This window comes from Salmo salar, chromosome 15 (assembly GCF_965601325.2).
Source record: "Salmo salar chromosome 15, fSalSal1, whole genome shotgun sequence".
Classification (NCBI taxonomy): Eukaryota; Metazoa; Chordata; class Actinopteri; order Salmoniformes; family Salmonidae; genus Salmo; species Salmo salar.
This window is the reverse complement of record NC_138305.1, coordinates 4,585,676-4,613,675: the sequence shown is the minus strand read 5'-3', so window position 1 is coordinate 4,613,675 and position 28,000 is coordinate 4,585,676. Positions and strand designations below refer to the sequence as shown.

The window sequence follows — 28,000 nt, the reverse complement described above, 5'->3', positions numbered from 1 at the left end:
ATTATGGAGGGCACTGTACTTTTTAAGTGAAGGCACCACCACAAACATTTGGCTGATAGACAGAGGCTGAGAGAGAGTGAAAGAGAGAGGGAGAGACAGAGAGAGAGAGGGAAAGGCGAAGAGAGAGAAGGGGGGCTCTTCTCTCGCAAGCCCAATTTGTTCTCCTGGCAAGTCAAAGATCTTCTCCCTCAACTTCTTTCCCTCGTTCTCTTTTCAGTGATTTTCAATCTTCCACCCCCGTTTTGACTCCAGGGGGTTTTAGACCAACCCACAGCCAAACAGCAAACTTCTTATATAAACCAATGCGATTCGAAACACTTCATCATTAACGCCTGCAAACTGACACACTCAGAGAGAGAGAGAGAGAACACAGTGCAGAACCTTCGATACAAGACCGCATATCAACTTGTTTGCCTTCATAAAGGTAAGAGTAGCTTTATTTCAGTTTGATTTTTCTGAGAAGAAAAACATTTATTCCCTTAAATCCCTGCACCAGTATTTGTTTCTTGGCTCAAGAAATGCAATCTAATTTTATTGGTTGTGTGTCCATTCGAAAGAGTAAAAAATTCAAAATCAAATAAATAGCTAAATGATTCTTGGTATGACCGACTTAAAACAATTACACTTTGGATGGTGTAGCAATACACCCAGTCACTACAAAGATACAGCCGTCCTTCCTAACTCAGTTGCTGGAGAGGAAGGAAACTCAGGGATTACACCATGAGGCCAATGGTGACTTTAAAACAGTTACAGCGTTTAATGGCTGTGATAGGAGAAAACCGAGGATGGATCAACAACATTGTAGTTATTCCACAATACTAACCTAAATGGCGGAGTGAAAAGAAGGAAGCCTGTACAGAATAATATTCCAAACATGCATCCTGTTTGCAATTAGGCACTAAATTAAAACTACAAAAAATGTGGCAAAGAAATTCACTTTATGTCCTAAATACAAAGCTTTATGGCAAATCCAACACATAACTGAGTACCACTTCATATTTTCAAGCATGGTGGTGGCTGCATCATGTTATGTATATGCTTGTCATTGGCAAGGACTAGGGAGTTTTTTTAGGATAAAAAAAACCCGGAATTAAATGTTGTGTCTTTGGCTATGCCGGATTAAGTGATATGACATGCTATTCTATAAAATCCTTTCTCTGTAATTAATTTTACCTTACCTATTACTGGGGGACCAGTACGGGGAAAAAAATGTATGAAATGTATGCATTCACTACTGTAAGTCGCTCTGGATAAGAGCGTCTGCTAAATGACTAAAATGTAAATGTAAAATGTAATTAACTAGAAAGTCAGGGCACCCCGAAAGAATGTTTATAGAGCTGTTATCTTCCGAATAAACTCTTAAAGACCTAGTAATATTTTACATCAATAGCAGTCAATATTAATCATCACCTTATTTCAGTCTCTTCTGAAAGTTGTAAATTCTTGGTTATCTTCACGAACCCTGGCTAACAAGTTGAATCAGCAATACAAATTGGGTTTAATTATTTATTTACTAAATACCTAACTAATCACACAGAATTACATATACACAGAATGCAAATTATGTCATTCATAAAACTTCCCTGGGGGACGGTACTATATGACGGCTGGTTACACAAAGAGAGGGGGTTGGGCTTAAATGAAAGAGCGGGAAGACTGAGGAACAAAGGGAGAAGCTGTGCTATCGTAAATACAGTATCTTATGCATTCTAAATTACCGCCCATTTGGAAAAGGAAAATGCAATAAATATTTACTCTGAGCTGCGCTTCGGTAGGTTGGTCGTAGATGCTGGCCGTGTTGGCCAACAGAGATCTTCCTGTCTTCGGAAGAATGTCTCTGGTGGTAAATTGGATACGTTGTAGTATCTTCGTTGTGTGTTAGACTGGATACGTCGTCCGTCCTTTCCTAGCCCACGTTTACAGCTGCTGTTGCGAACTGAACGGCTAGGATGTCTCACTTCTTTAGTGAATAAGAGTTCAAAGTTCATACCATTCACAACCAAAGCTCACGCCGAGGTTGGCTTAGTTCTGTAGTTGACATGTTAGTCCTTTTAAACCTGTTATGGCTAGGGGGCAGTATTTTCACGGCTGGATAAAAAACGTACCCGATTTAATCTGGTTACTACTCCTGCCCAGTAACTAGAATATGCATATAATTATTGGCTTTGGATAGAAAACACCCTAATGTTTCTAAAACTGTTTGAATGGTGTCTGTGAGTATAACAGAACTCATATGGCAGGCAAAAACCTGAGAAGATTTCATGCAGGAAGTGGCCTGTCTGACAAGGAGTCGTTCTTCTTGTCTCTGTTTATTGAAGAGTGAGGATCTTAGCTGTCCCGTGACACTTCCTACGGCTGCCATAGGTTCTCAGAAGGCGGCAAAACGCTGAATCGTGGCTTTGCAGGCTCTGGCTGAAACAAAGTAGCGCGTTTGGGTAGTGGCTGGTTACAGTACTGTGAGACTCAGGCTCGTGCCCGCGTCGACCGAAAGCTTTGTTTTCTTTCCTCTGTTTAGCTAAATGGACATTCCCGGTCGGAATATTATCGCTTTTTTTACGAGAAAAATGGCTTAAAAATGGATTTTAAACAGCGGTTGACATGCTTCGAAGTACGGTAATGGAATATTTAGATTTTTTTTGTCACGAATTGCGCCATGCGCACGACCCTTCTTTACCATTCGGATAGTGTCTGGGACGCACGAACAAAACGCCGCTATTCGGATATAACGATGGATTATTTTGGACCAAACCAACATTTGTTATTGAAGTAGCAGTCCTGGGAGTGCATTCTGACGAAGACAACAAAAGGTAATCAAACTTTTATAATAGTAAATCTGAGTTTGGTGAGTGCTAAACTTGGTGGGTGTCTAAATAGCTAGCCCGTGATGCCTGGGCTATGTACTTAGAATATTGCAAAATGTGCTTTCACCAAAAAGCTATTTTAAAATCGGACATATCGAGTGCATAGAGGAGTTCTGTATCTATAATTCTTAAAATAATTGTTATGCTTTTTGTGAACGTTTATCGTGAGTAATTTAGTAAATTGTTAGCAAATTCCCCGGAAGTTTGCGGGGGGTATGCTAGTTCTGAACGTCACATGCTAATGTAAAAAGCTGTTTTTTGATATAAATATGAACTTGATTGAACAAAACATGCATGTATTGTATAACATAATGTCCTAGGTGTGTCATCTGATGAAGATCATCAAAGGTTAGTGCTGCATTTAGCTGTCTTCTGTGTTTTTGTGACATTATATGCTAGCTTGAAAAATGGGTGTCTGATTATTTCTGGCTTGGTACTCTGCTGACATAATCTAATGTTTTGCTTTCGCTGTAAAGCCTTTTTGAAATCGGACAGTGTGGTTAGATAAAGGAGAGTCTTGTCTTTAAAATGCTGTGAAATAGTCATATGTTTGAAAAATTGAAGTTTTTGTATTTTTGAGGAATTTGTAATTCGCGCCACGCCTATCATTGGATATTGGAGCAGGTGTTCCGCTAGCGGAACGTCTAGATGTAAGAGGTTAACGTATGGACCGTCGTCCTATCGTCCTCGGAACAGAAGGTTACATTTTCGTCAAGGGCTTATATAGTGGAGGGAGAGAAGGGTGTGTTTCATAGTTTATAACCCATGTCTCTTCAGAGGGGCGGGCCACTGACTGAGCAGGGCTCTAACCTTATGAAAACCCAATTCTCTCATTTGGGAGCTAAAATGACATTTAATATTTTCACAAATAGTTTCATTTAAATTGCATTTAAATTGCACAACAATTCCATGTGAATCTGATAACTATAATGTGTAGACTTTCCCAGATACAGTTTATGTCGTCCTGTCATCAGTCATAATGTCTCAGATGACAACCGAACTGACATCATATTCATTAAGTACCATCGCATATTTTCAACTGGTTATATTACCGAAATATGGTTCCTTTCTCCCCACTTGTTTGATGTTCCCAGACTCTCTATGTTTAACAAAGGCTATTCAAGAGTCCTTCAGTAGAGTCAGAGGGAAGGGAGAAAGGTATTTATGGGGGGGTCATAAACCTTACCCACAGGCCAACGTCATGACAATAGCTTAGCACAGGCAAAATCCTAGAGGTTAACCTGGTTCAGGCTGCTTTCCAATGGACACTTGGAGACAAATTCACCTTTTCACTTTTCAGAAGGACAGCTGTAATTGCTGCAAAAGGTGATTCATGTATTGAGTCAAGGGTGTGAAAACGTATGAAAATTAGATATATTTTTATTTTTATTTTTTAAATAAATGTGCAAACATTTCTTGTAAACGGGTATAAATACTTTTTAAACAACCTCGTAGGGATCCCTTAACACTCGAATCCCGTTAATGGGATAGATTTGACAACCGGTGAAATTGCAGAGCGCCAAATTCAAACTACAGAAATATAAATATTTAATATTCATATAAATACAAGTGTAATAAATCAAAATAAAGCTTCACTTCTTGTTAATCCAGCCGCTGTCAGATTTCAAAAAGGCTTTACGGCGAAAGCACACCATGCGATTATCTGAGGACAGCGCCCTGCATACAAAAACATGAAAACCATTTTTCAACCAGGCAGGTGCGACACAAAAGTCAGAAATAGCGATATAATAAATGCCTTACCTTTGAAGATCTTCATCTTTTTGCAATCCCAAATGTCTCAGTGACATAACCTCTCTGGGCTAGGTGGGACGAAATCGTCCCACCTACGCAACAGCCAGTGTAATCCCGTGGCGCGATTTTCAAATGCCTTAGAAATGCTATTACTTCAATTTCTCAAACATATGACTATTTTACACCATTTTAAAGACAAGACTCTCATTAATCTAACCACACTGTCCGATTTCAAAAAGGCTTTACAACGAAAGCAAAACATTAGATTATGTCAGCAGAGTACCCAGCCAGAAATAATCAGACACCCATTTTTCAAGCTAGCATATAATGTCACAAAAACACAGAAGACAGCTAAATGCAGCACTAACCTTTGATGATCTTCATCAGATGACACACCTAGGACATTATGTTATACAATACATGCATGTTTTGTTCAATCAAGTTCATATTTATATCAAAAACCAGCTTTTTACACTAGCATGTGACGTTCAGAACTAGCATACCCCCCCGCAAACCTCCGGTGAATTTACTAAATTCCTCACGATAAACGTTCACAAAAAACATAACAATTATTTTAAGAATTATAGATACAGAACTCCTTTGTGCAATCGAGGTGTCCGATTTTAAAATAGCTTTTCGGTGAAAGCACATTTTGCAATATTCTGAGTAGATAGCCCAGCCATCACGGCTAGCCATTTAGACACCCACCAAGTTTAGCCCTGACCAAACTCCGATTTACTATTACAAAAGTTTGATTACCTTTGATGTTCTTCGTCAGAATGCACTCCCAGGACTGCTACTTCAATAACAAATGTTGGTTTGGTCCAAAATAATCCATCGTTATATCCAAATAGCGGCGTTTTGTTCGTGCATTCAAGACACTATCTGAAGTGTAAATAAGGGTCACGAGCATGGCGCAATTCGTGACAAAAAAATTCTAAATCTTCCATTACCGTACTTCGAAGCATGTCAACCGCTGTTTAAAATCCATTTTTATGCCATTTTTCTCGTAAAAAAGCGATAATATTCCGACCGGGAATCTGCGTTTAGGTAAACAGAGGAAAGAAAACAAAGCATTCGGTCGACGCGGGTACGCGCCTGAGTCTCACAGTACTGTAACCAGCCACTACCCAAATGCGCTACTTTTTTTCAGCCAGAGCCTGCAAAGCCACGATTCAGCTTTTTGCCGCCTTCTGAGAGCCCATGGGAGCCGTAGGAAGTGTCACGTAACAGCAGAGATCCTTTGTAATGGATAGAGATAATCAAGAAGGGGAAGAAATTGTCAGACAGGCCACTTCCTGCATGGAATCTTCTCAGGTTTTGGCCTGCCATATGAGTTCTGTTATACTCACAGACACCATTCAAACAGTTTTAGAAACTTTAGGGTGTTTTCTATCCAAAGCCAATAATTATATGCATATTCTAGTTACTGGGCAGGAGTAGTAACCAGATTAAATCGGGTACGTTTTTTATCCAGCCGTGTCAATACTGCCCCCTAGCCCTAACAGGATAATGGTCGTTTTGTTCGATAAGTTCCTTCTTTATATCCCCAAAATGTCAATTTATTTGGCGTGTTTGATTCAGAAATACACAGGTTCCAACTCGCCCAACATGACTACAAAGTATCTAATAAGTTACCTGTAAACTTTTCCAAACATTTCAAACAACATTTCTAATCCAACTTCAGGTACCCTAAAATGTAAATAATCGATACAATTTAAGACGGAGTAAACTGTTTCCAATACCGAAGAAAAACAACGAGGAGCGCGCTCATGTTCACACGCACCAAAAGGCTTGAGTCCATCTGAGTGACGCCTAGAAAGAATAGGACTACTTCTTCATTTCTCAAAAGAAAAACATCGAACAATTTCTAAAGACTGACATCTAGTGGAAGCCATAGGAACTGCAATCTGGGCCCTAATACATCAGGTTCCCATAGAAAAGCATTTGAAAACACAATGACCTCAAAAAGATTTTCCCCTGGATGGATTGTGCTCGGGGTTTCGCCTACCAAATCAGTTCTGTTATACTCACATACATTATTTTAACAGTTTCAGAAAGGTTAGAGTGTTTTCTATCCAATACTACCATGCATACGCATATCCTAGCTTCTGGGCCTGAGAAACAGGGAGTTTACTTTGGGCACACTTTTCATCTGGACGTCAAAATACTGCCCCCTATCCCGAAGAAGTACTGTATATGATGTGAGGAAATTATTCTGTTTTGATTGGCAACACTTACTCAATTGATTTGTGGGTCTTATGTAGAGAGTTATGCTAACAAAAAGGTGCTTATCATTTGCATTTTGTGTGAAAGCAATGTGAAAATGTTACTGTTGTGCTCATGTATGTTATTGCTGTGGGCATGTAAAACTTCAGTTTCGTACAAATGGTGTAAGACTGTAATAAAAAAGTCAAATTGAACAATCACATCTATGACCCCGTTAGACACTTTTTTTGTAGACCAACAGTGGACATTTTACAAAAGGTAATTTATTAGGCTTCCAAGGCTGGGGAAGTAGGCTGGAAAGCCTTTTGCTGTTGTTAAAATGTTTTAAAATCAGGTGGAATTACTATAATTCTAATATAAATGAATCTATCTTTAATATCATGAATCCTTAATATCATTAATATATCCTCAATATCATTAATCTATCTCTTACAGCCCCTTCTGGATAGGGGGCAGTATTGTCACTTTCGAAATAAATATTTGCCCATATTAAACTGCCTCCTACTCAAACTCAGAAGCTAGGATATGCATAGTCTTAGTAGATTTTGATAGAAAACACTCTGAAGTTTCTAAAACAGTTTGAATGATGTCTGTGAGTATAACAGAACTCATATGGCAGGCAGAAACCTGAGGAAAATCCTAGCAGGAAGTGAAAATCTGATGCGTGGCATCTTTTCTAAGCCTTTGCCTATGAAACACACAGTGACTGGTTACTCATTTAGCACTTCCTAAGGCTTCCACTAGATGTCAACAGTCTTTAGAAAGTTGTTTGAGGCTTTTCTGGTAAACACAGACCGAATGAGAAGGCTGGGAAGTTGGTGATACAGCTGGTGACACCTCCTACATTTTGAGTAGCTGAACTGAACGCGCGAACAACAAGGAGCTATTTGGACATAAATTATGGAGTTTATCGAACAAAACAACATTTGTTGTGGACCTGGGATTCCTGGAAGTGCCTTCTGATGAAGATCATCAAAGGTAAGGGAATATTTCTAATGCAATGTATGATTTTAGATGACTCCAAGATGGCGGCTATCTGTATAGCCTAGAGTATTTTTCTGAGCTCAGTACTCATATTATTGCAAAGAGTGCTTTCCTCGTGAAGCTTTTTTGAAATCTTTCATAACGTTTGCATAAAGGAGATGTTCATCTATAATTCTTTGAATGACAGTTTCATTTTGTATCAATGTTTATGACAAGTATTTTTGTAAATTGTGGCGCGGGTTCACCGGCAGTATTTGATGGACAATATTTTCTGAACGTCACGCGCCGATGTAAAATGCTGTTTTTATATATAAATATGAACTTTATCGAACAAAAAATGCATGTATTGTGTAACATGATGTCCTAGGAGTGTCATCTGATGAAGATCGTCAAAGGTTAGTGCTGCATTTAGCTGTGTTTTGGGTATTTGTGATGCATGCTAGTTGCTTGGAAAATGGCTGTGTGGTTGCTTTTGTCGATGTACATAATCTAACATAATCTAATGTTTTGCTTTCGCTGTAAAGCCTTTTTGAAATCGGACAACGTGGTTCGATTCAGGAGAAGTGCATCTATAAAATGGTGTAAAATAGTCCTATGTTTGAGAAATAGAAATTATTAGATTTGGTTTTGAATATGGCGCTCTGATTTTTTTCACTGGCTGTTGATCCCGCTAACGGGATCGGAGCGGCAAGAGGGTTTATTGCATACTTTTAAACATGCACATTTAAAAAAAACTATTATAATATAACATTCTTTAAAGTATACTTTTTAGAGAGTACTAATGTTACTGTCCCCACCACAACAAAGAAAGACTTAAATACATGTAATTTTGTCTGTGACATCCTATGGAGGACTGCTCTTTATAAGGAGAACCAATATGGCAGCTGCTGGCTTCAAAGCCAGAGGGAATTCCTTTGGTCTCTACTGAGTTAACTAAAAGCTGATTTAACTTTCTTGCACCTTATTTGTGGAACGATCTTCTAAATGTTCAGAAGGCTGATGGAGTACCTTATTACTGATGAATGTGTTTTATGACCATGGTTTTCTTTCTGCTTGCATTGTGTATTTTCTGTAATTTATGTAATTCAGGGCTCATCTGTAAAAGAGATCCTGGTTTCAGTATGACTCACTGATAAAATAAAGGCAAAATAAATATAATTAATCTATCCTTTATCCAATTGTTGAAGTACAGGCAGGGAAAAGACTAGTAACGTAGTCCGGGAGATCGGGCAAGAGGTTGATGACAGGGAATCCGATAGGCAAAAGTACAGGCAGGGAATAGGCAAAAAGGCATTGTTAGTGAGGATGGCCAAAACTATGATACACAGGAGGACTAATATGGGAAAAACAGCGCTTCGAATAGAAAAGTGTATCAAAACAAACAATACCTCACAAAGATGGGGTGCAAAGAACTGAAGTAAATAGTGTGTGTAAATGACATACAGGTGTGTGAACAGGTGATTAGAATTCAGGTGATTGGGATCTGGAGAGTCAGCTGCGTTCAGGGGATCTACGTGTTTGAGAGTCTGATCTTGAAAGTGGGCTGGAAAGTGGGCTGCGTTCAGGGGGTCTATGTGTTTGAGAGCGTGAGTTGGAAGCAGACATTACAATATCCTTAATATCATTAATATATCCTTTATGTCATTAATCCTTAATGTCATAAATCCTTAATATCACAAATATATCCTCAATATAATGAATCCTTAATATCATTAATGTATCCTCAATATAATTAATCCTTAATATCATTAATGTATCCTTAATATCATTAATCCTCAATATCCTTAACCTATCCTTAATATCATTAATCTATCCTTAATATCATTATTATATCCTTAATATCATTAATCCTCAATATCATTCATCCTTAATATCATTACTCTATCCTCAATATCATTAATCTATCCTCAATATCATTACTCTATCCTCAATATCATTACTCTATCCTCAATATCATTAATCTATTCATAATTTCTTTAATCCTTAATATCTTTCCTTACTGTGTTTTTCTTTTCTCAGGAGAAAGCAGTTTTTGTGAATGTCACATAGCCACCATGAGGCCCACTGGACTTTCCATTTTCATTGTCGTCCTCTCAGCCTCTGTCCCGGGGTGCGGCTCCATGTGGCCTTACTCCACACCGGAGTGGCAACAGGTTAACAATAATCGGCCAAATGAAGCGGAAATTCACTTAGTGCTTGGGCCACCCGATGTCTTCACCACTGACCAAGCTTACATCAATTACGAAACTTCTTACTTCAAAGGGAAAGAAACTAAGGTGTTGGTTTTAAAATTAAACATAGACCAAAACGGTCAACCTACATTTCAAGAGCTTAGCAGGCCAAATTGGATGAGCGATGAACTTATTCAGAATGCTAATAGAGTCAAGATTACCTTGATTTCTCATGGTAACAGAAAACTTGTAGAGTCAACAAACGATGGACTGAAATATTATGGTGTGGACTACAACATCAACAACATGGATCACCATCAACTGGCTAATGTGGTGAAGTTATTGGTCCGCAATATGAGACAACCCCAAGTTGAAATGCGATTCATTGTGTGTAATGCTGGAACGGATGCCGCAGGGAATTACATGACTCAATTCATGAAGGAGGTGAATAATAATAATCTGGGGTTCCAGCTCCGTGAGATTGTGGCGTATGACACCTTCGTGTCAACAACCAACACACTTAATGTTTACCAACCCAGATTTTCTAATTTTCCTGAACAACTATTCTTTCAAAATTATGAGCAACATGGTCTGACATCTTTTCCTGATCTCAACCAGGGGCGAATGAGTAATGAAATGACCATAAAAGATGAAAGAAGAGTTTTGTTCACTTATGAAAATGGAAATGTGCTTCGCAGCCCCTTGCGAAAAATTACTAATATTAATAATAACCAAATGGACGTCGACATGGAAACAAACATAAATCGGTTTAATGACCAAAACAGCTTTGGGGAGCAGCTTGATAATAACTTACATGGTTGTTTTAAGAAGAGGCGACGACGCAGAAATGTGTGCAATTCAGAAGAGTATGTGGTGAAGGACAAGTCACTGCGCATTAAAGACGGTCAAGTGGAGGTGGAAGTGGCAAGCAGGAGGAACCCAGAGGACACCCACCTGGTCTCCTTCCCTCTAGATGAGTCCAAAACCTTCTACACCCGGCAGATCGAAGAGAATGCCATGCATCAGGGCAGTCGGGTGAAAGCGGCAGGTGGGGGTGCCCTGGACAAGATCAACAGAGGCATGGCGGTGTATGGCATTGTGGCTGGCTTTATTGGGGCGGGGAAGTTTTTTGCAGAGAATGATACAGCCAGAGGGGCCTTTACTCTCACCCAGTCTCTACACGGGCTCGGGGGGCTGACTGGCGTGAATCAACAGATCTCCAAAATGTCCCAGAACATATTAAAAAGCACCATCCGTAAAGGGGCAGAGAGATTGGGTCTGGAGAAGACATTGGAGAGAGTAAGCGGCTCACTGGAAAGAGTTCAGGAGAGTGCCGCTGGACAGTTTCTGAAGGACATTCCCTTCGTTGGCTTGGGTTTCCAATTCTATTTCATAGCTGAAGATTCTGTAGCTATTCAGACAAGCAACAACTCTGACCCAGAACAGAATAAATATTATGGCTTAAAAGTTTCAAACTTAGTCTTGGACGTGTCAACCACTGTGCTGTCCATCGCTGAAGTGGCCTTCCCTCCGGCCGCACTTATTCTGGAGCCCATAATCATTGGCCTGACCATAGTTAGGATGTCTATCAGTGATTTTTACTGCGATGTTGTGAGTGAGCTGGACCGACTGCCCAAGGGGGCTAATGACATACAGAAACTGACTGCTGTTTTAAAAGGGTTAGGGGAAGGTGCTTTGGATTTTGGGACCGGAGGGCTGCTGAGACAGATGAAAGAGGTGGATGAAGAATACAGGAAAAACCAAGAGCTTCTGCGAAATTTGTCTTCTGCCAGTGCCTATTACAGAATAGTGGCCAATGACGGTAACGTAAGCACCATCGACCTGACGGAAGGGGCGCTCTCACAGTATGGGGGTTTGATAACGGTCCGGCTGTCAAACCACGGCAATGTCACCATTCAGATTGGAGGCATTGATGACGGGCGAGGCGGGGTCAAAACCATTGTGAAAACATTCCACAACCCTGCCATTCAGAGCATCATTCTTGGGGTGGGGGAGTCTCGCCAGTTCCTGTACACCCAGAAGACTGCAAACCTGTGGTGGGTCATCCCAGTTCACTCCCAACAGGTCATCTGTGGAGAACTCCTGCTCCGCTCCTCCCTGTTTGGCACCTATTATGGGAATGACAAGGACAACTCATTCTTTGCCCTCCATCAACCCGCAGCAGAGCAGCCTCCACCAGCTCCCTCAGACCCCTGCGCTTATGGAGGCCTGGATTTGGACTACGTGATCCGGAACTACCGCTACACCATCCACGGTCATGGGGGGGATGACATTTTCTTTCTCGGGTCTCAGGCTTCGGTGCTCTCTGGCGGAAAAGGGAAGGACCTTTACGTCTTTCCCACAGACGGAAGCATTTCCGAGATTGACAATTTCTCCCACGATTTGTTTAAGGATCACCTGTTGATAAAAGCACCTTTCAGCCGCATTGATTGTATCCGGAAACAAAACGATCTTCTCCTCGTTTACGGACAACAGAAGAAGCACCAGATCACCATTCGGAACTGGTTTAGCCACAGCAACGTTGACTACTATCAGCACATGACATTTCAGTCTGCTGATGGCGTCATCTTTAAAATAGCAGACAGAGGACTTATGGGGCACAAGTTCCATACTAACTGTGTCCCGGAAACCCTGGACAACACCAAATCCCAAAGTCCGGTATCTCTCAGACTGGAGGGGGATTACCAAAGCGTAATCAGGGTTTTGGGCAGCAATTTTAGTGACAGCATTTTGGGCAACAAGAGAGACAACGTTCTCAATGGTGGTCCGGGAGCAGACGTACTTGAAGGAGGAGAGGGAGCCGACACCTATGAGATCTTCCCAGCAGAAGGCTGTGATATCGTAAACAACTACGCCACAGACCAGAAAATAGACTTGGTGGTGTTTCACGTGCCCTTCCAGAGGATTCGTGCAGAACTGCTGGATGATGGTGTTCGGGTGACAGACGAAAAAGAGCCGAAGTCAACGTGCTTCCATTTGCAAAAGTGGAACATTGGCAGACAATATCAACACTTCGCGTTTCTGTCTTCTGATCATGTGACTTTTTACATCTCAAAAAGTGAAGACAGTGGGCTGGTAAAGACGCCGCTGATGGTCGACCTCAGCACGGAGCAACACGGCAGCACCGTCAACCTCAACAAAACTGACCAACACTTCCACACTGTGGTGACTGTCTTCGACTCCCCCTATGATGACATCATTGTCGGGAATGTGCTGGGCAATTTCCTCAGCTGCAGCGGGGGCAGGGACCACCTGCAGGGAGGAGGTGGCAGTGATAAATACGTCATTAAGTCTGGCTGTGGAGGAGCTCAGATCAACAATTTCGCAGAAGACAAAACTAGCGACGTTTTGTTTATCCAGTATGCCTGGGGGGAAATCAAAACAGAGCTTCGATTGCCACACCTTGTTTTGAAGGTGGCATTTGTTAACATTGAAGTCGTCCTGTGGAACTGGTTCCAGGGTAAGAACTTCCAACACCTGGTTGTGCAGACTTCTGATGGCATCATCGCCACCTTGCCGCTCAATGAGTCCGACCAGGACATCATGAGTCCCATGGAAATTAACCTCAGCAAGGAGGATTGTATAGACCAGAAACAATTCTTTGACTTGAGCAAAGAGCCCTGGAGGAAAGTGGAAAGGTTCCAAGCCAAATCTAGCAAGTGTTCATACACTGTGATTGGAAACTCGTTGGACAACTTCATTGACCCTGGCATTGGAAACATTTACAAGTACCAGTACCTGCGGGGAGGCAATGGGTCAGACACCTATGTCATTGGCCATGCATACGGCTATGAGAACGAAATTGACAACGAGGCAGAAGACATGAAAATGGACAACCTCTTCCTCCAGGTCCTCTATGAAGACGTCGAAGTTCTCCTGGAGGGACCCCACATTATCATGTTCTCCCGCTCTAGGAACGACTCGGTCCGTGTCCGCTTGCTGAAGTACTTGAAGGGGGCGAAGTTTCAGCACCTCCTGGTTCGTTCCTTGGATGGATTTCTGTTCAAAATCAATGGTGATTCTTACCCCTACAAGTCCGTCCTCAGCATTGACATGGCATCCTCCTCCAAGAGCTGCAACATCAGCTGTGCCTCATCAGGAAGTGAATTCAGCAATGTTTCTAGAATACATGGCGCCACTGCCTTCAGTAACTACATCACAGGGAGCAACGGCAGTTTACTTATTGCCGGGGGCAACATGAAGGACTATATCCATGGCAACCAGGGAAGTGAGATGATCGAGGGCTTTGGAGGAAATGACATCATCATCGGAGATGGCGGGAATGACGTCCTAGAGGGGGGAGAAGGGGAGGATGAAATCCAGGGTGGCGAGGGAGACGACTTCATCTACGGGGGAGGTGGGGCCGACAGGATTGACGGGGGTCCTGGGATCGATACAGTGTTCTTCAGTGGAGACGTGCGGACAGGCAGCGGGGTCACGGTGGACCTACACTCAGGCAGGGGGTGGGGAGCAGATGCAGAGAATGACACCTTCACTGGTGTGGAGAGGGTGATTGGGACAGAGTTCAACGACCTGCTGATTGGCGACAACGAGGATAACCAGCTGATTGGGAAATTCGGAAATGACAGTCTGGTGCCGGAACACGGGTCAGACCTGCTGTGCGGGGGGCCAGGAAGAGACCTTTACATTCTGGATGACAGCAGCGGAGTGAAACACATTGACAACTTTGCCTCAGATGGGATCGAGGATAGCGTTCTATTTCGTAACTTCGCCCCCCAGGACGCCTGCTTCTTTACTTTAGAAGGAAACCTTGTTGTTTCTCTGCACTATCGAGACCCTCTTCTAAACCTGATTGGAAGAGACTCACTTACTGTTATATTTGACAACTGGAGCAGCAACCGCTCGCTTTACCAGCACATCAGCTTTGCCTTTGCAAACAACACCCTGACTGACTCATCCTACTTCAGCTCAGCTGTTGAGATTAGCACCTCCCTCAAGGCTTTTAACTCATCCCTTCCACCCTTCAGCGTGACACGTGCTAATGAGACGGCCATTGTAGTCGAAGACATGGCTCTGGGGAGAGTAGGAAGTGTGGCAGAGTCAATGTTCCGCTATCATTTAAAAGTGTCAGACCAGCTTTTCCACAGCGACACTTTAACTTGGGGTAACATGCCCTCATTGGAAATCACTGGCCTCCTTTCTGGAGTCCTTTACACCTTTCAGCTTTACCTGACGAAATGTGAAGTTCCAGTGCTGGTTTTATGGGAGGCAGCACAGAGAACGAAACCCAATCCGCCAGTGTCTCTGAAAGTGCTGCACGTCACCCACAACAGCGTGATGATAAACTGGGCGGCACCCCCTATGGGATCCGACACCAACAGCGAGAGGTACACTTACGTGGTGCTTGTGGAAGAAGACAACGGTGACCTGGTGGCGCTCTTCAACACCAGCGATGCTAGGGCGGAAATCCGCGACTTAAAACCCAAATCTGCATTCAGGGTCTTTGTGTCATCGGTAATAGAAGAGATGGAAAGTCAGAAGGCTGTCTTCCCAGCAATAGAAACTCTAAGCATATGCCTAGGCTTCATTGCCCCAAGTGGAAGCACTATCGTTGAGGAGAAAATGACAGCGGATGGACCGGTGGCGGTGATTGAGTGCCTGGAGGGCTACCAGCTGACCTCTAGCTCTGAAATTCAATGCACACCAACAGACCTATTACTACCCTTGGATAGGCCCTGTGTCCCCAGAGGCTGCATCCATTGGGGCGATCATGTTCCTCATGGCAGAACTATCTCTGTTATCTGTCTTGGCTTCCTTTTCGAAAGCACATGTCACTACGGTACTTTACAACCCACCCCTTCGTTGTGCTGCAGGACCCCACCGGAGATCAACAACGGGCATCACCAATCCTTGCGTCACTCAAACTCCATTACAATCGTCTACAGCTGTGACTCAGGGTACGATCTTTTTGGGGTGTCCAGCTTCACATGCCAGGTAGAATCAGGAGAGTGGTTTCCACCCACTAGAGGTGGAATACTACTCTGCAAACCAATCCCCTGCCTTGCCCCTCCCCAGGTTCCTCATGGTAAATTATATTCACCTTCAGGTAGCATAGGGAATTTAGAAGAAGGCGACTCTCTGTACTTGATATGTGATGATTACTACCACATTTCTTCTGAGGACCGCACCATAACCTGCCACGGTGGTGACTGGGGATTGATAACCTCATCCTGTGAGCCTAACTTCCAACTTGTCAACATTCAAGACGGCCTTTATGACTTAGTTGACAAAATCCAGACACAGATATTTTACTTCCAAAATATTGGTCCCTACGCCAGGTTATCCTGCGAAGACAGACAGTTGGAGTTTGTAACACTGATATCTCAGGAGGTGACATGTAGAAAAGTAAAGCTACAGACAAGTGGCTCGGATTATACAGGGATTGTTGAAGGGAACGTGGATGGGGCCGGTTGGAGCAAAATTTGTGTTGAAGACTCAAATGCAGCTAAAGCTGTCTGTGGATACCTGTTTCCTGGTCATGGTGAGTAAGCATTTATATACAGTTGGTGGTCCAAAATGATTGACACCCTTGATAAATATGACTGTATGAAATTAATAATACCAATACCGAGCTTCAGTATAGTGTATGCTCCAATTATTTTTGAAATTATATAATTTTATGCTAATGCAGTTGTTCAGATAATTTTGCTTAACAAGTTTTGTTTAACTTTTTTTCTCTCAAAAAGATAAGGGTCAAAATGATTCAGACACCCTGGCACGCAGACAGACAGACAGACAGACAGACAGACAGACAGACAGACAGACAGACAGACAGACAGACAGACAGACAGACAGACGTAGACACACGTAGACACAGACAGACACAGACAGACACACACAGACGTAGACACAGATAGACACACGTAGACACAGACAGACACACACACACACACACAGACGTAGACACAGACAGACGTAGACACAGACAGACACAGACACAGACAGACGCACACACGTAGACACAGACACACACACACAGACGTAGACAGACAGACACACACACACAGACGTAGACACAGACAGACACACACACACAGACGTAGACACAGACAGACACACACACAGACGTAGACACAGACAGACACACACACAGACTTGGACACAGACAGACAGACAGGCAGACGCAGACGCAGACACAGACACAGACAGACGCAGACGCAGACACAGACAGACGCAGACACAGACAGACGCAGACACAGACAGACGCAGACACAGACAGACGCAGACACACAGACACAGACGTAGACACAGACGTAGACACAGACACAGACGTAGACACAGACAGACGCAGACACACACACACAGACGTAGACACAGACACAGACGTAGACACAGACGTAGACACAGACAGACGCAGACACACACACACAGACGTAGACACAGACAGACGCAGACACACACGTAGACACAGACAGACACACACACACAGACGTAGACACAGACAGACACACACACAGACGTAGACACAGACACACACACAGACGTAGACACAGACACACACACAGACGTAGACAGACACACACACACACACACAGAAATACACGCACACATAGGCACACACACACTCAGACACACACTCACTCACAGACACACAGTCATAGACACACACATAGGCACACACACACACTCAGACACACACTCACTCACAGACACACAGTCATAGACACACACACACACACACACACACACACACACACACACACACACACACACACCCCCGAAAGACACGCACACATAGGCAGACACACACTCAGACACACACACACACACACACATAGGCAGACACGCAGACACACACACACTCACTCACTCACTCACTCACTCACTCACTCACTCACTCACTCACTCACTCACTCACTCACTCACTCACTCACTCACTCACTCACTCACAGACACACACACTCATAGAAAGACACACACACACACACTCACTCACTCACTCACTCACTCACTCACTCACTCACTCACTCACTCACTCACTCACTCACTCACTCACTCACTCACTCACTCACTCACTCACTCACTCACTCACTCACTCACTCACTCACTCACTCACAGACACACACACTCATAGAAAGACACACACACACACACACACACTCATATTGACACACAGACACACACACTCATAGAAAGACACACACACACACACACACACACACACACACACACACACACACACACACACACACACACACACACACACACACACACACACACACACACACACACACACACACACACACACACACACACACACACACACGCGCGCGCACACACACACACATATACAGTGCCTTCGGAAAGTATTCAGACCCCTTGACTTTTTCCACATTTGTTGGGCCTTATTCTAAAATGTATTAAATAAAAACATTTCTTCATCAATCTACACACAAATCCCCCTTAATGACAAAGCAAAAACAGGATTTTATAAATGTTTGCTAATTTAGAATTTTTTTTTAAACTGAAATATTACATTTACATAAGTATTCAGACCCTTTACTCAGTACTTTGTTGAAGAACGTTTGGCAGCGATTACAGCCTTGAGACTTCTTGGGTATGACACTACAAGCTTGGCCCACCTATATTTGGGGAGTTTCTCCCATTCTTCTCTGCTGATCCTCTCAAGCTCTGTCAGGTTGGATGGGTAGCGTTGCTGCACAGCTATTTTAAGGTCTCTCCAGAGATGTTAGATCGGGTCAAGTCCGGCCTCTGGCTGGGCCACTCAGGGACATTCCGAGACTTGTCCCGAAGGCACTCCTGCAATGTCTTGGCTGTGTGCTTAGGGTCGCTGTCCTGTTGGAAGGTGAACCTTCGCCCCAGTCTGAGGTCCTGAGCGCTCTGGAGTAGGTTTTCATCAAGGATCTCTCTGTACTTTGCTCCGTTCATCTTTCCCTCAATCCTGGCTAGTCTCCCAGTCCCTGCCGCTGAAAAACCTCCCAACAGCATGATGCTGCCACCACCTTGCTTCACCGTAGGGATGGTGCCAGGTTTCCTCCAGAAGTGATGCTTGGCATTCAGGCCATAGACTTCAATCTTGGTTTCATCAGACCAGAGAGTCTTTAGGTGCCTTTTGGCAAACTCCAAGCGGCCTGTGATGTGCCTTTTACTGAGGAGTGGCTTCCATCTGGCCACTCTAACATAAAGGCCAAATAGGTGAAGTGCTGCAGAGATGGTTGTCCTTCTGAAAGGTTCTCCCATCTCCACAGAGGAAGTTTAGAGCTCTGTCAGACTGTCAGACTGGTCACCTCCTTGACCAAGGCCCTTCTCCCCCGATTACTCAGTTTGGACGGGTGGCCAGCTCTAGGAAGAGTCTTGGTGGTTCCAAACCTCTTCCATTTAAGAATGCTGCAGAAATGTTTTGGTACCCTTCCCCAGCTCTACTGACAATTCTTTCGACCTCATGGCTTGGTTTTTGCTCTGACATGAACTGTCAACTGTGGGACCTTATATAGACAGGTGTGCGCCTTTCCAAATCTTGTCCAATCAATTGAATTTACCACAGGTGGACTCCAATCAAGTTGTAGAAACACCTCAAGGATGATCAATGGAAACAGGATGTAATTGAGCTAAATTTCGCGTCTCATAGCAGGGTCTGAATACTTATGTAAATAAGGTATTTATTTTGAACTTTTAATACATTTGCAAAAGTTTCTAAAAACCTATTTTCACTTTGTCATTATGGGGTATTGTGTGTAGATTGCTGAGTATTCTTTTACTTATTTAATCCATTTTTAGGCTGTAACGTAACTGTCACAAAATCCTTCGTGCTGTTGAAAGGAGGACCAAGGCGCAGCGGGAATATGGATACTCATATTTTAATTTTCAAAAAAGGAGTAAAGCATCCACTGAAAAAACAATAAACACAACAGTGACAGTCTTACAGGCATACAAAACGCAGTGCAAGAACAACCACCCACAAACCCCAGTGACAAATAACTCCTACATATGACTCCCAATCAGGAACAACGATTCCCAGCTGTTCCTGATCAGGAGTCACAAGACACACAAGACCGCCACGTCCTGACCCCCAAACTACTACAACAGCTCCATCTGCTGGTCAGGACGTGACAGTAACAAAATGTGGAAAAAGTCAAGGGGTCTGAATACTGTACACACACATAGACACACTCACTAAAGAAACACAGAGAGAGACACACACACACACACACACTATGAACTCACCAGACATACTAATAACATATTAATTTCCAAGTACTGTAATATAAATTCCTCTTATGTAATATTTAGTTATTGAGTATACTCTATGATGAGTCTGGTGAGTTTATTTGTTTATATTTCTGTTTCCATGACAGATATTGTGTTTATATTTCTGTTTCCATGACAGATATTGTGTTTATATTTCTGTTTCCATGACAGATGTGTGTTATATTGCTGTTTTCATATGCTCTTGTATTTTGTTGCTGTTGTGTATACAGAATGGACAGCATCAGTGATCGACAGTGGAGGGTTTATTTCTCAACAGACACACGTCTGTGATGTCATGGGATGTAGGTTCATACGAGAAACATTGATCTGCAGCAAACAGATCCAATGCAGACACCGCTGTGATCCCTATGAAGTTCCCAATGGCCAAGCATTTTGTGCCTCCAATTTTGAAGGAGAAAAATGCGATATAATGTGTAACCGACTCTATAATCTCGAAGTCTCCTCCCAGATCCGATGTACCAGTTCTGGATGGTCAAGCTTTCCCTACTGCATTGGTGAGTCAACAAGGTTATAGCTATTTTTTTTCATTTGGCTACCTACAAAGGCTACAAAATACAATCTATTCCATACAAAGAACGGCAATTTTCTTACTTCCATTTTCTCTCCAATTTGGAATAGCCAGATATTGACATATTTATTTAAAAAAAAATTGAGAGCAGTAAATTAAGCACCCAGTACATGGGATGTCTATGTATTATATATATATAATAAAATATATATATATTATATATTATATATATATATATATATATATATATATATATATATATATATAAAAATATATTATATATATTATATCTATATATTCAATGTTCCGGAACTCCAATTTGAGCAGCAGCAGCTGAAAAATGAGCTCCTACAAATATTGAAATTTACATTTTTTTTAGAGTGAAGTACATCGGAAAAAAGCAAAAGAAAACTGCAAGACTGAATAGGAGAAAAAACAAGCAACAAACAAAGAAGATAACTATTTTTCATAAAATTGTAGTTATCTTAGCAAGCTGAATTGTTTACCAGTTGCTAAGCAGTTGCTAGGGACTCTTTTGGAAGAAGCTAGCTAGCTAACGAAGAACAACAAAGAATATCTAGTTAACAGAAGAAAAGAAAGAGAAAATCAGGACAGAAGAAAAAGGATATCAAAGTGAAACAGTTCTCTAAAGACACAGGAGACAATAATACAAGAAACAACACTTCTGTAGCTTGTCAACTATGTGTCTGTCTATCCCTGTTCTCTCCTCTCTGCACAGGCCATACAAACGCTTCACACCGCGTGGCCGCTGCCACTCTAACCTGGTGGTCCCAGCGCGCACGACCCACGTGGAGTTCCAGGTCTCCGGCAGACTCTGGAACTGCCGGTCTGCAGCCAACAAGGCTGAGTTCATCTCAGCCTATGCTACCCTCCAGTCCCTAGACTTCCTGGCGCTGACGGAAACATGGATTACCACAGATAACACTGCTACTCCTACTGCTCTCTCTTCGTCTGCCCACGTGTTCTCGCATACCCCTAGAGCATCGAGCCAGCGGGGTGGTGGCACTGGAATCCTCATCTCTCCCAAGTGGACATTCTCTCTTTCTCCCCTGACCCATCTGTCTATCTCCTCATTTGAATTCCATGCTGTCACAGTTACCAGCCCTTTCAAGCTTAACATCCTTATCATTTGCTGTTCTTCCACTAATCTCATTGCAACTCCCCTCCAAATCTCCGACCACTACCTTGTATCCTTTTCCCTCTTGCTCTCATCCAACACTTCTCACTCTGCCCCTACTCGGATGGTATTGCGCCGTCCCAACCTTCGCTCTCTCTCTCCCGCTACTCTCTCCTCTTCCATCCTATCATCTCTTCCCTCTGCTCAAACCTTCTCCAACCTATCTCCTGATTCTGCCTCCTCAACCCTCCTCTCCTCCCTTTCTGCATCCTTTGATTTTCTCTGTCCCCTATCCTGAAGGCCGGCTCGGTCCTCCCCTCCTGCTCCGTGGCTCGACGACTCACTACGAGCTCACAGAACAAGGCTCCGGGCAGCCGAGCGGAAATGGAGGAAAACTCGCCTCCCTGCGGACCTGGCATCCTTTCACTCACTCCTCTCTACATTCTCCTCTTCTGTCTCTGCTGCTAAAGCCACTTTCTACCACTCTAAATTCCAAGCATCTGCCTCTAACCCTAGGAAGCTCTTTGCTACCTTCTCCTCCCTCCTGAATCCTCCTCCCCCTCCCCCCCTCCTCCCTCTCTGCGGATGACTTCGTCAACCATTTTGAAAAGAAGGTTGACGATATCCGATCCTCGTTTGCTAAGTCAAACGACACCGCTGGTCCTGCTCACACTGCCCTACCCTGTGCTTTGACCTCTTTCTCCCCTCTCTCTCCAGATGAAATCTCGCGTCTTGTGACGGCCGGCCGCCCAACAACCTGCCCCTTGACCCTATCCCCTCCTCTCTTCTCCAGACCATTTCCGGAGACCTTCTCCCCTTACTCACCTCGCTCATCAACTCATCCTTGACCGCTGGCTACGTCCCTTCCGTCTTCAAGAGAGCGAGAGTTGCACCCCTTCTGAAAAAACCTACACTCGATCCCTCCGATGTCAACAACTACAGACCAGTATCCCTTCTTTCTTTTCTCTCCAAAACTCTTGAACGTGCCGTCCTTGGCCAGCTCTCCTGCTATCTCTCTCAGAATGACCTTCTTGATCCTAATCAGTCAGGTTTCAAGACTGGGCATTCAACTGAGACTGCTCTTCTCTGTGTCACGGAGGCTCTCCGCACTGCTAAAGCTAACTCTCTCTCCTCTGCTCTCATCCTTCTAGACCTATCTGCTGCCTTTGATACTGTGAACCATCAGATCCTCCTCTCCACCCTCTCCGAGTTGGGCATCTCCGGCGCGGCCCACGCTTGGATTGCGTCCTACCTGACAGGTCGCTCCTACCAGGTGGCGTGGCGAGAATCTGTCTCCGCACCATGCGCTCTCACCACTGGTGTCCCCCAGGGCTCTGTTCTAGGCCCTCTCTTATTCTCGCTATACACCAAGTCACTTGGCTCTGTCATATCCTCACATGGTCTCTCCTATCATTGCTATGCAGACGACACACAATTAATCTTCTCCTTTCCCCCTTCTGATAACCAGGCGGCGAATCGCATCTCTGCATGTCTGTCAGACATATCAGTGTGGATGACGGATCACCAGCTCAAGCTGAACCTCGGCAAGACGGAGCTGCTCTTCCTCCCGGGGAAGGACTGCCCGTTCCATGATCTCGCCATCACGGTTGACAACTCCCTTGTGTCCTCCTCCCAGAGTGCTAAGAACCTTGGCGTGATCCTGGACAACACCCTGTCGTTCTCCACTAACATCAAGGCGGTGACCCGATCCTGTAGGTTCATGCTCTACAACATTCGCAGAGTACGACCCTGCCTCACACAGGAAGCGGCGCAGGTCCTAATCCAGGCACTTGTCATCTCCCGTCTGGATTACTGCAACTCGCTGTTGGCTGGGCTCCCTGCCTGTGCCATTAAACCCCTACAACTCATCCAGAACGCCGCAGCCCGTCTGGTGTTCAACCTTCCCAAGTTCTCTCACGTCACCCCGCTCCTCCGCTCTCTCCACTGGCTTCCAGTTGAAGCTCGCATCCGCTACAAGACCATGGTGATTGCCTACGGAGCTGTGAAGGGAACGGGACCTCCATACCTTCAGGCTCTGATCAGGCCCTACACCCAAACAAGGGCACTGCGTTCATCCACCACTGGCCTGCTGGCCCCCCTACCTCTGAGGAAGCACAGTTCCCGCTCAGCCCTGTCAAAACTGTTCGCTGCTCTGGCACCCCAATGGTGGAACAAGCTCCCTCACGACGCCAGGACAGCGGAGTCAATCACCACCTTCCGGAGACACCTGAAACCCCACCTCTTTAAGGAATACCTAGGATAGGATAAAGTAATCCTTCTAACCCCCCCCCCCCCCCCCTTAAAAGATTTAGATGCACTATTGTAAAGTGGTTGTTCCACTGGATATCATAAGGTGAATGCACCATTTTGTAAGTCGCTCTGGATAAGAGCGTCTGCTAAATGACTTAAATGTAAATGTAAATGTCTAAGTGTACTAATCACAACAACAACACCAATAAGAGATCTCATAGTAAAAACACAGGTCAGCATAAGACAAGGGTAGCCTATACTACATTTATAAAAATCTTCCCACATTTTCAGCCTGATATTTCAGAAGGGCCACAGTTGAAAACAGGTTGCATAACACCTTTGATATACCAGAAAGGTTTTAAAATGTATTTTTCCAAAGTCGTACGCAATGACCATACAATGCAATCTGAAAATACAGTCGCATGACAGCTTGTTAAATAATTGTATATAAATATAAATGTGCTCCAAAATATACTCGCTGAATTATTTTACTAAATAAGACATGACCCCTCTCGAGTCGTAAACTTTCTGCGACTAAAAAGGGTTGAATAGCACTCCAGTAAAATACTTGTGCTTAGCTGGGTGTAATGCAATGTTTTGAACGATCCTTAAAAAAAACCCCAGAAGCATAACGCCCTGCTTCCCACTGCTGTCTCGCATCTGAAACTAGGGAGGGTTGGTCCTGGTCGGTCCCTGAATGGGAGACCAGATGGTGTTGGAGGGCCAGTAGGAGTCACTCTTTCCTCTGGTCTAAAAAGTATTCCAATACCCCAGGGCAGTGATTGGGGACATTGCCCTATGTAGGGTGCTGTCTTTTGGATGGGATGTTAAACGGGTGTCCTGACTCTCTGTGGTCACTAAAGATCCCATAGCATTTATTGTAATAGTAGTGGTGTTAACCCTGGTGTCCTGGTTAAACTCCCAATCTAAACCTCATGGCCACCTAATCATCCCCTGCTCCCAATTGGCTCATTCATCCCTCTTCCCTGTAACTATGACCCAGGTTGTTGCGAAAATGAGAATGTGTTCTCAGTCAACTTACTGGGTAAATTAATATTATAAAAAACTAAACAGCCTTGCTGTAATAACTGTATTTATTCGATGAAATGTGCATGTTAAAGGTCCAATAAACTTGTTTTAAAAGAAAAATCTCAATTTCAAATATGGGTAACAATGAAGTACCTAACTGTGATTGCTGTGATTGCACAGCCAGAAGAGGACTGGCCACCCCTCATAGCCTGGTACCTCTCTAGGTTTCTTCCTAGGTTTTGGCCTTTCTAGGGATTTTTTTCCTAGCCACCGTGCTTCTACACCTGCATTGCTTGCTGTTTGGGGTTTTAGGCTGGGTTTCTGTCCAGCACTTTGAGATATCAGCTGATGTCAGAAGGGCTATATAAATACATTTGATTTGATTGTTTTCAATTAAAATGTTTAAAAATAAACAAAAATGGCTTCTTAGCAAAGAATTTCTCAAGCAAAAATTTTGCTAGGACTGTCTGGGAGTGATCTGAGTTGGGATGAAAACTAGCTGTTATTTGCAGAAAGGTTTGGAACTATCTTTCTCATTGGTCTTTTAACTAATCCACTGGCCAAAACTCTATGCACCAAAACAAGCTGAAATGTCAGGCGGTCTTTTCAAATAGCTATTACACTATAGTAGTGAAAATGCACTGCAACCTCAATGTGTGCTTTAAATATGCCCCTTCTGAAAAACAGGCTGTTTTTGGAAGCATGCGATTTCCACTTCCAGGTCACACGAGACTCCTCCTGTATCTAACTGGCTGTGCAAAAGTATCATTTGACTATGTTGATAATGATTATCACAGTGCTTGAAAAAATACACGGGACAATGGCAGTCATTCTGGGCTTATGGGGGAACTCAAATTGTTTTGTGTGTGTGTTCTCATATGTTGCTGCAACTGTTAAGTAAGGTGTGTACATCCTGAAAATGTGTTTTACGCTATTACATTTCAGTGTACACAATGTCCAAGATGACTTCACATATACCCTTAAGAAGAACCTGAAAACGTTTCCCATCATATTGTTTGCTCATGTGTCTATGATGGAGGGGTTGATGGGAAGTGTCCTTCTAAAGTTCTTTATCTGAAAGAGTACATTAGGAAAGCCATCTTGGAAACCGAGCACTGTGTAGAGACTGCAATTTAATACCGTGGACAGGATGTCAAAACAATTCAAGAATAAATACAATGCACACACCTTATTTAAACAGTTGTGGCAACACATGGAAACATGTAGCACACACAAAAGAAAAACCACTTGAGATGGTTAAATAAAGTTGCATTAGTGACTAACTCCTGCCTAAAGTGCAAATATCGCTATCAACAGTGTTTCTCCCAGAATATTGCACTGAGCCACTCAGGGAAATCCATTTCTATTAATCTATTTGAAAGGTAAATACTTATGACTAACCTGCATTCTTTCTCTCTTCTACCTTCTTTCTTTCTGTTACCCGCCCCCAGAGAGTGGGGACTGTGGCTATGACAACGAGAGGGGACCCCATTTCATGAAGTGCTTGAGCAAGCTTTGGGTGGAGGCAGGTTGTAGCCTCCAGACCGACGGTTCTCCTACAAGGAACCCGGATTTTGTAAGTTACTGGAACACAATGACTGTGAGTGAGGTGAGGAGAAACATGGCCAAATACCCCAGTAAAGATCCATTCACTATAAACACCTGGTGCCAGAAAGATGAGGAGTGCTTCCCCGCCCATGCCACGGTGCTCACCAGTGACGGCTCCAAGAGAACCATGACAGAGCTGCGCTTGGGGGACAGGGTGCTGGCTGTCGACGCTGCTGGCCGGCCCACCTTCAGCGAGGTCCTCCTGTGGCTTGACCGGCGGAGCGGCTCAAGGGAGCACTACCTCCTGCTGGACACGGAGGGGTCCGAGGAGCCCCTGTACATCACTCCTGACCATGTTCTCTTCATCGCCCCCAACAACGCAACAACCATTGACTTGGCCAGCGACGCTCGCAGGGTCCCGGTGTTCGCCAAGGATGTCCTCCCGGGCCACCTAATCTACCTCCATGACCCCAGCACCGGATCACTGGAGGCCAAACGCGTGACCGAAGTGAGTGAGGCAGAGAGCCTAGGGGCCTATGCTCCCCTGACTGTGGAGGGGAACCTGGTGGTGGATGGACGCCTAGTTTCCTGCTACACCCTGCAGTGCCGGCAGCATCTTGCTCACCTCACCTTCGTCCCCTACAGGCTCCTCCACATCCTGCGCTCCTCCCTCCCTCTCCTTGGGGACCGGCTTCTGGCTCCCCCGCGGCAGGGGCAGGAAGACCAGGAAGGCATGCACTGGTACGCCAGTGCCTGGTACCAGCTGGGCCTGTGGATGGGGTATCCGTTCGGTGAGACATGCTATCCCACCGAGCTGCTGAGGTACCACTACCCAAGACCTGCCACTGGTCCGCTGTGAAGGCTGCCCACCAGTGATAAGCTGTGAAGCCCGCCCACCTAATCTCCTCCACAGTCAGATATCAAAATATATAGAATGATAGACTGATTATTATTATTATTAATTTCTTAACAGATGCGCCACTTATTTGTCTTTCTATAAACTAGGGTACCAGTGACAATTTCCTACACTCAACAACTTGTTACAGCTGTTGATGAGTCATTGATAATGATCTGCCCATTTTTTTCATGTCAATACATGTCATGTCATTACATTACATAAGATATAACGGGGGATCATAGTTATATTCAATAAAATTGACGTGTTGATTGAAGTGTTTAACCCTTTATCATGGTTGGTGTCTTGACGGAATTTGTCTAAAATCGTGTGACATAAAACATAATTTTTTTCCCTTGCATT

The 28,000-nt window shown here is 43.9% G+C and overlaps 2 protein-coding genes across 2 annotated transcripts in view; both read left to right on the top strand.

The window, feature by feature from the left end:
- The window catches only part of LOC106570835 (perforin-1), a 72,244-nt gene that overhangs the window by 30,081 nt on the left and 14,163 nt on the right, over positions 1-28,000 (top strand). The window lies entirely within an intron of this gene.
- On the top strand, positions 70-27,998 carry LOC106570873 (uncharacterized). The gene is made up of 4 exons (XM_045695354.2): positions 70-424; positions 9,846-16,520; positions 20,479-20,763; positions 26,646-27,998. Exons 2-4 carry the CDS (start codon positions 9,881-9,883, stop codon positions 27,599-27,601), a joined length of 7,881 nt encoding a protein of 2,626 aa, XP_045551310.1. The 5' UTR covers positions 70-424; positions 9,846-9,880; the 3' UTR covers positions 27,602-27,998.